The sequence below is a fragment of the Phalaenopsis equestris genome, unplaced genomic scaffold, assembly GCF_001263595.1.
Source record: "Phalaenopsis equestris unplaced genomic scaffold, ASM126359v1 Scaffold000002, whole genome shotgun sequence".
Taxonomy (NCBI): domain Eukaryota; kingdom Viridiplantae; phylum Streptophyta; class Magnoliopsida; order Asparagales; family Orchidaceae; genus Phalaenopsis; species Phalaenopsis equestris.
Genome location: NW_018164444.1, coordinates 65,965,468 through 65,975,116, shown reverse-complemented (window position 1 = coordinate 65,975,116; position 9,649 = coordinate 65,965,468). Strand labels below are relative to the sequence as shown.

Genomic DNA, 9,649 nt, shown 5'->3' with positions numbered 1-9,649 from the left:
CCTGCTGAATTTACAATTGTTGAAACTTCTGAATCTCCAATTGTGAGCTCGTCTAATTGAATATAAGAATGCACCTTCAAATTTAATAGATTTTGTTGTACTTGTCGAATATGATATTGTATTATTTGTGGATATCCCTTATGAAGGGAATATGCAATTAGTTATTGAGAAGAGTATGGTGACCCCTTCAGGAGCTCAAGTACCTGAAATGCACAAAACACCAACGGTCTTGTTAAAAAAGTTGCTAATAATTTATTTATGACGCTCAAGTTACCCCACAAGTAAATGTTGATGCCAAAGAAATGGACGAATTATCAACTCAACTAATAGAATTGCAGAATTAGTTTGGCGAGTTGAAGGAAAAAGTTTAGTGGCATGAAAATTATTTTTGAAGAGATAAAGAAGCAATTTGCTGAAATGACCTTTCGGCTGATCATTTTTAGAAGAAACTTGAGTCAACTTAATCAAAACAATTCATGTATGGAGGAAAAATCGTCCTTATAATGACTTCTCCATAATGAAAAAAAAATATTTCCGAAGATGCCAAAGACGTCTGCCTTTAATTTTTCAACTTTAATTAGATCTTCATTTAAGCTCCTTAGATGATGGCATTCTTCAACATCATGGTAGTGATCTCTATGATATATGCAAAATTTCTTATGATCACACAGTTGACTATCTGCCTTCATTGTTGTAAAATTCTTAAAATATTCTTTACTCTGAATAATCTCAACAATCTCAATCATAGAAACTCTCAATGGAGTCATAGCCGGTGCAAGGTGAGTTGGAGATGGCAATCTCCTCTCCAATCTCCCATTTATTCACTTGCCTTCAATTTGAGCTAGCCTATGGAATGGATGAGTAAGATTCTTCTCAATTTATTTTTACCCCTCTCATCAAGATCACCTTGCTTCTCCTCGAATTTGTGAAAATTTCTTCTTTGGAGGCACTGTCATTCCTTATTCTTCATTCTAGATGACCTCAATAGTGAGTTACACTCCATAGCAAATATATGATTCTTGATGAGCAATGAATTCTTCAATGTTTGCTGTACATGTTCAAAGTTCAAACCACCAAAATCTATGTTCAATTAACGTATAATTAATAGGAGTCATTCTAACTATTTTTTTAGCATAATCATTCATTAATTTATCATCCTAATTTTGTGAAATTCAACCTAATCTTTCAAATTCTATTATATTTAACTTAATTACCAATTATCTATTGTTGGCCCTCATTTGAATCCATAAAGAGCATGAAAGGATAGTTCTATTATATTTAACTTAATTACCAATTATCTATTCATTGATTTCCAAATTGGATTCCATAATACCTTCCAAATTTGTGTTTGAGAACTCTTTGAAATCACCCATGGATCGAGAATTTTCACTCCCCTTCAAATATAGAAACATATGTTAATTATTCCTCTTGGAAGTAAAGCTATCAAATTATATTAAATTAAACGCTTCCCTGGGCTATAGGCAATTTGAGATGTTGCAGAGATATGTACCTTTTTGATAATTTTCAATTCATTTTTTAAAATGTCTATCAATCTTTATATGTCTAGACAATGATCATAGACTTAATCTTTAACAATATTAATTATTATGTGGTCATCACACCTCATCATCTTTGGTTCCTTAAAATAGTTTTTTAGATCTTGAATAAGTCTTTGGAGCTACATTACTTCTCAAATTCTATGGTTAATGATGTAAATGTTGCCTTTGTGTTACTTCTATTGCAACCACTTATTCTTGCTTCTTTAAGCGAACAAGTTTTTCCATACAAATAAGTAATAGCCTAAGTTGATTTCTTATTAATTATAGAAGCCGCTAACCAATATCAGTGTAAATTTTAATATTATTTTCATTTTTTGATTCCTGAAAATATATCCTTTTGGTGACCCTTTAAGAAACTTTAGTAACTTTTAAATAACATCAAGATAATCCTCGATGGGGGCATTCATACACAAACTATATACCATAACAAAAAAGCTTCTGATAAGGTAAAGATAAATTAGATTTCCAATTAGTCATTAGTATCTTTCTTTTTCCACCTGCTAAGAATTATTTTTGGACTAAATTTTATTTATATATAAACCATTAGGGTAATAGTAGATTAGCAAGTTCATATCTTATCATAACAATTTCTTTTACATCCAAAATATAATTTACTAACTGATCTAATATTTCTTTACAAAAAATATATTCTAAGAGATTAAAATCTTTTATTTCAAATTCATTTGTTAGGATCCTTTTAAGACTATTACTTTCTTTTTATGGCTACTACTTAAGATAATAACATCATCATAAATAACGAGGATCATAATTTTACATGTGAATGATTCCGTGACAAATAGGGTGTGATCGACAAGTTTATGTGTGCACTCATGCTTCTTGATCTTGATAGAGAATCTATCGAACTAAACTTTTAACGATTGCTTTAGACCATATAATAATTTCTCAAATTTGAAAACATTATTCTTAATGGTATCAATCAAGGTGGCATAATCATATATGCTTTATCTTCGAGATCACTATTTAGGACAGCATTTTTTGCATATAATTGATGAAGAGGCCAGCCCAAATTAACATTTAGAGAGAGAATAACTTGGACTAAATTAATCGTAGCAATTGGCGCGAAATCTTTCAAAATTGAATGATGATACAATAACAAGAGCAACAAGCCTTTATCGCACTATGTGGGGTTAACTACATGAATCATTTCTCCATTTTGTTCTATTGAGTGTCATATTTTAATTTAATTATTACAGATTAAGATCGTTTTTAATACAATATATCTAAGCCATTTTAGGTCTACTTTTGTCTTTCTTAACATAAGTTGAATCTAAAACATTTACTCTCATAACCGAATCCTCGAATGGTCAACGTTTAATGACACCAAAACCATCTAAAACGACCCTCTCTAATATTGTTTGCAATTGGAGCTACGCCAAAACCCTTTCACGAATAGATTCTTTTTGCATTTTGTCTCTAAATGTCAAGCCACTCATCCACCTAAGCATTCTCATCTCAACAACACTTAACTTTATTTTATGCTTCTCTTTTAAAGGCCAACATTCCGCGTATAAAGCCTTGCAGCTCTCACCAGCATCTTATAAACTTTTCCTCTAAATCTTAGCGGTACTTTTCTATCACACCATAGGCCAATGCATTCCTCCACTTCAACCAACCAATCTGAATTCTACTAATAACATCCCCATCTATAATATCACCATCACTTTGAACAATAGACCCAAGATATCTAAAATGTTCACAGCTTTTAATGATTTGATCATCCATAGTTACAACTCTATCACTAGAGTACTACTTAAAATAATATTCAATGTATTTAGTTTTATATATGCTCAAACAAAGACCTTTAAACTTCAATATAGACCTCCATAATTCAAGTTTTTCTTGAGCTCCTTCTCTAGTCTTATCCACAAGATGGATTTCATCAGCAAAAAGCATACAACAACGTACATCCTCCTGTATATGTCTGGTAAGAGCATCCATAACTAAAGCAAAAAGATATCGGCTTAAAGCCAATCCCTGATCTAATCCAACTGAAATAGGAAAATACTAGGTCAATCCTCCTATTTCAACACAAGTTAGAACTCTAATATACATATCTTTAATGACCTGAATATAAATCAAATTAATACCTTTCTTTTATAGAACTCTCCAAAGAATATCTCTTGGAACCTTATCACAAGCTCAAGCTCAACCCGAACATGAGAAATTTATATTATGGCCAAGTAAATCCAATCCATGACATACCCAACTCGAGTTGGTTCAATTACAATCCTAATTGGAGTACATTGATTTATTAACATGATCCTTTAGCGAGTCTATTCCTAAATTTTTTTGAGAATACTACCTAAGCATACGGAAGCCATTTTGTTCGAAGCCCTTCAAACTTTATTAAGGTTTTTATTTACCAGGAAGAAATTTATCATGTTTTCTCATTTAGTTTTGATACTTGGTTGTATCTCCAAAACACTTTGAAACTAGATCTTCACAGACTTAAGGTTCTTGCCAATACCTAGTTAAAGAATGATGATATTGAGTGATTTTCGATCACCTTGTTGAAGATTGTGGTGATCGTGTTTAATTTTAAGTAACTTCATAGTATTTTCATTGTTTAGGCATTTTTCTTTTGCAATATCATAGTTTTCTTTTGATCTTTTTATAGTGGAAAACAGGACGCATTTATGAGATAATTATATTTGCTTCTCTCACAATGAGCATTATAACTTACTGGGTTGGTTGAATATAGTCTTGCCAGTATAGCTTATGCCCCATAAACACTTTCATGACTAGTAATGTTGCCACAAATGATTGTTTCATAACTAGAGGTGATGTCGGAGGAGAAGCTTCTATTTAATGTCATTCCATGCTTAACCATTACCAAGATGAAAATAGATAAAAAAATTAAAGACTAAACATGGATAGAAAAGTAAAAGTAGATGTCTTCAATAACATGCTGAAAAAGAGAAAGATGATGTTTGTGAACAACATAGAGGATAAATAAGCACTTTTTCTTATCATAATGACCAAGTTAGACTCTGTCTGGGATAGCCGCAGCTTATTTACAGCTGTTGAAAAACAATTTGACGTTCAAAAAACTGTAGTGGCTATGACATTTTTTTTTTTGAAAACGTCAGACTGCAAATAGAAAGTTGCGGCCACACCTAACTATAACCGATGAAAAAATGCAGATTTCAACGACATCTTTTTGAAAAAGCTGCCAAAAAGTAGTTTACCCAAACAGACAATTAATTGCATTATTTATAAGGAAATAAGGACCAATAATGTAGGAAAAGCAAAAAAAAATGATACAAATATAAGAAAATATAATAATGAACACTATTCTTCTTCCAAAGGAAATTAGTAAAACAAGCAAGCCATGGGTCCAACTAAGCAGCTAGCTGAGCTTTCATATACTGAACTAGCGGTTATGGCAGTGGATAACTATAAGATACGATGATATGCGATGACATTAACGAATTCCATAATTTAATAGGTTTACTTGCTGCCACCTTTATCTAAAGTAAAAATCATAAAATCAATTTACGGATTCCTGTCTGCCTCCTCATTGGTTTTCAAATTTGATTTCAGAGAATTAGCAACCATAATACCTCCCATATTTGTGCTTGACCAACAATGAATCTAGAATTTCCAAATTACGACTTCCAAAATAATTGCTTCATTAAAACTCTCAAATATTCTCAAAATAACATTTTTCAACTTTCCATGATGCCTACATCTATAACAAAAATACTATTACCTTCACTTCTAATGCATCTAATTTGATCTTTCTTTTCTTGTCTAAAGGAGGGACTTAAAATTTATCAACACTTTAAATAGATAAATATTAATATGTTGCTGAAAAATCAAGGCTTGTATGAAAAAATGATAACCACTTTCAAACATAACTGTTTCAATCAAGTTTTCTCCAATAAATTTGCAAGCTTGTGCCAACAAGTTGCAATTTGGGTGCTACACTCTTGGTCAATGAATTTATTTAATTAGTCTAGCCCTTTAAGGGCTACAATATTGAATTGTGAACATGTATAAATTATTATATATGCATGGTATAAAACAGTCAAATAAATAAAATAAAATTTAAATGCATGGAACAAAACAGTCAACAAATATATAAGAGAAAATTTAAATTTACCAGCATGTGCTTCTCAATCTAAATAATTGGATGCATTCAATGTTTCACTAAAAAGTGTAGATTTTTCAGTTAATGAAATCATCTTAACAAGAACAAGGCAGAGATAAAAAAAAATGCTAATTTACCCCATTCTCATAACTATGAAAAGCTCCTAAACTTAACCATTTATATTCGGGGCATTCCACACAATTCTTATGTATTTACGTATCTAACTCCTAAACATTCATAAACACATGCATACCACTTAAATCTTTAACATCCCATCAAAAATACCACCATCACTATCTTTTTAAAGAAAAAATACATATTTTATGTATGAGTTTATAACACCAAAAGGGTAAATATCAAATTTTTATGTCAGTTGCAATAAGACAAAACCAGATGAATCCAAAACATTCAACATACCTGTATACATATGGAGATAAGTGATGGCATGAGCAACATCTATTGCAATATCCAGGCGTTCTGCAAGATTAAGGCAACTTCCATGCAAGCCTGCAATATCTCATATATGAAATTACTAACACACACACCTTCAAAAGTAATAAGTTCCAGTAAAAGCTAAAAATTAATGCATCATTCTGCCAAAAAAAGATTATTTTTAAGAATTCAAGTAAAGACTTACAATCAAGATGTTCTCTGAGAGTTCCATTGGACACATACTCCACAACAAGAATCCTCTCATTATCATACTCCAAATATCCCAAAAACCTAACCAAATTCAAATGCTCTACTCTTGCCAGAGTCTGGACTTCAGATTGGAATTCCGTCCCTAATTGCTTATCATACATACTCTGCACATACACCAACTCAACATTACTCAATATCATGTTCTACCAGTACATCCCAAATCAACAAGCATTACCTTCTTGGCACGTTTCACTGCAACAACCATGCCGTCGTCGAGCTTTCCCTTGTACACCGTTCCAAATCCACCCTGACCAATTTTCAAAGAAGGGGAGAAGTTCTTTGTGGCCTTGTTGATCTCAGCCATGGTGAACCTCATGCCTCCAGGCTCAGTTTGAGATGAACTACTGTAGATCCCACTTCCTGAAAACCTCCTCGCCTTACCTTGAAAGCTTCCCTGATTACTTCCCGAAGCTGATGTAGTTTCTAATATAGATAAAAAAAGAAAAAAAACCCACAAATTTTCATTAAATAAAGGATCCCTTCTCTACACTTTCCTCAACTAGAGCAGTAGAAAAGAATGATCAAGAAAAACCCAGTTCATTTCCAACAAAATTAAAACTTACAATTGGAACCTGGTATTCAGAAATGGGGGATTGCAAAGATTGAAACTTACGCGAAGGAGATCTAAAACCATCGGAGAAGATCTCGTCAGTCGATCTTCCCGTGGCCGGGGAGAAGCATGAGCCGAAAAACCTCGCTGCGACAGCAAAGGGATTGCGGCTTGCAGAGGATGATTTGTCGTCGGAGGAAGATTTAACAGAATAGAGAGGGCTCCTCAACGAGTCACGATTCTTTGACTTGCTTGATCCAACGGAGCTAGGGTTCCGACCAGCTACAGGAGAGCCGGGAATCGGCATGATCGGTGACTTGCTCTCACACTGGCGGCTTGACCGAGTGATGGAAAGATTTGAGCGAGCGGGCAAGTGGTGCAGGTTCCGCTTTATTGTGATGCGGTCTCCGTTAACACGCCATCCGGCATCCGGCAATAGGTGTAGCGGTTCTTGTAGCTCTAACCAAAAAATTTATGTGTGGTCTCCGATGTAGCTCTGCGTGCGCACTCCCAATAATATATCGTTAGAGCTGTCAACGGCTCATTGCTTGTGAACATCTTGTGTTCGGCTCGTTAAGAAGCTCGTGTTCGGCTCATTTGCTAAGTTAACGAGCCAAACACGAACAATATTTGTTCGTTCGTGTTCTGCTTGTTTTGGCACGAAATACTACTAATCAATTATATATATATATATATCTGATGAGTAGTCTTTTTTAAAAATTTAGTTGACTATAGAGCTACAAAGATTTATAATCAATTAAAAGCATTAATAAAGAAAATATAATAAAAATTATTAAATTAGATTCAAATGATGTTTTAAATTTTGTCTCAATCTTTAATATCTAATGACTACGTGATTAAGGTTGTCAAAATGACTCTTTGTTCGTGAACAGCTCGAGTTCGGCTCGCTAAGCAAATGAGCCGAACAAGAACACACTTTTTGAGCTCGAAATATAAACGAAGCTCAACTCGTGTTCGACTCATTTACACCCTTATATATCATCATGTGTGTTTTATTGGAAAAAAATATTACATATGGACATCTAGATGTCCAGACAACAGCTCGGATGCAGCGGAGGAGGGGAGGAATCACACCTCTGCCCTCCTCGCTGCATCTGAGTCGTTATCCAGACTTTGGAAGTCCATATGTATTATCGTTATATCGGACCCATCTAAGAAAATATTAAAATGAAATCAGACTGCAATAATCTTGAAATAACCTAGAAATAATCCCAAAATAACATTTGTGGTTCCAATTCAATAACTCTGAAATAATATCAGTTTCTGGGTTATTTTGGAGTTATTGAAGAAAAACCTAAATATTTTAGTTCAATAACCCCGAAATAATATCTGCGGTATTATTTCAGGGTTATTGTAATGGAACTACAGAGATTATTTCAGAGTTATTTTTGAGTTATTTTGGGGTAATGAAATTAAATATATGAGTTTTTCTTCAATAACCCCAAAATAACATCTTCAGATCCACTTCAACATCCTTGAAGTAACTTCCGCGATGTAGCACACGTGACCGCATATTATTGGATCTGCACGTAGAGCTACATCCGGAGTCCGAATAGAAAATTTTTCCTGTGAGCAAGACCCAATTACATTGCCAAATGAGTGTGGGAAAATCAAATTTAATATGGAATCAGCATGAATCTCATATAAATATTGAGATAATTTTTAATGTAAACAATATTTGAACTTCAATTAAAATTTTTTTATAACTCTGCTTTTAATAAACTAACAATCAAACTAATTGGTTTGATAAGATTGACTCAATGATATCAGATTGTCCAACCCGAATCAAAACAAGCCCATATCAGACTAACAAACCGCTTTTGAAAGCTTTCATTGTATAATTGAAACATTAAAATGATTTTAAATCAAACATGCTTATATTCAAATCAAGCGTCTCGACAAAATGAATTAAAAAAGAGCAAGATTGCTCGATTATGACATCATTTAAGACACTCTAATGTTCACTAAACACAGTTCAATCAAAAGAACCTCTTGAGGTCGTGTGATCAGAGTAGCTTGGGTGCCTTCCTTATTTGCAATAAGGACTTTATAAATAAAGCTTCACCATTCTCTTGAAAGAAGGGGAGACATGAAGCCATAAAAAAAAGACTGGAACTTGGAGATGGAGCTAAAGTTCAACATTAGTTTTGCACGCAAATTCGGTGAATTCCTCTCGCTCTTATAGTTGATCACTGTGGACAACTGACTGTCAACCACAACCTACCACTGTCGACAGCCCTCTGCCATCGATCACCATCAACCATCATCTGCTCTTAGCAGTGAAGTCTCTTTCAGAGTCACAATGTGTGTCACATAATCTAAGTGTATGTTGCAGAAAAGTGAAGCATTCGACAAAACAATATGTCGTACATTACACCATGTAATTATGCCCCTCGAATACGATACAACGAGACACCCGATGACAGTGTAATAATGCACCCCACATATGGTTCAAAAATGCCTCCCAAAGATGGTGTAAGAATACACCTCGAATACGGTGTAATGACATACTTCAAAAGAAGGCGTAATAATACACCACGATTATGGTGCAATGACATATATCGATGACGGTGTATCAACACACCCCACATACGATGCAATGTCACCAAAAGTCGGTGCAACGACCCCCCTTCTGAAGATAGTACATCAATGCACATCGAAAATTTTTTCCTTTTCAGAAATTTTCACGTAAAAATTTAGGTC

At 33.7% G+C, this 9,649-nt stretch overlaps 1 protein-coding gene across 1 annotated transcript in view; it reads right to left on the bottom strand.

Moving 5' to 3' along the window:
* Positions 1–7,360, bottom strand: part of LOC110039431 (calmodulin-binding receptor-like cytoplasmic kinase 2) — a 12,159-nt gene extending 4,799 nt beyond the window's left edge. The window contains exons 1-4 of the mRNA XM_020744486.1: positions 6,989–7,360; positions 6,551–6,798; positions 6,311–6,479; positions 6,091–6,180 (exon numbers count right to left, since the gene is read on the bottom strand). Coding sequence (XP_020600145.1) covers positions 6,091–6,180; positions 6,311–6,479; positions 6,551–6,798; positions 6,989–7,232 — 751 coding nt within the window. The 5' untranslated portion in view covers positions 7,233–7,360. The remainder of the gene's footprint in view (positions 1–6,090; positions 6,181–6,310; positions 6,480–6,550; positions 6,799–6,988) is intronic.
* Between the last annotated feature and the right edge of the window lie 2,289 nt (positions 7,361–9,649).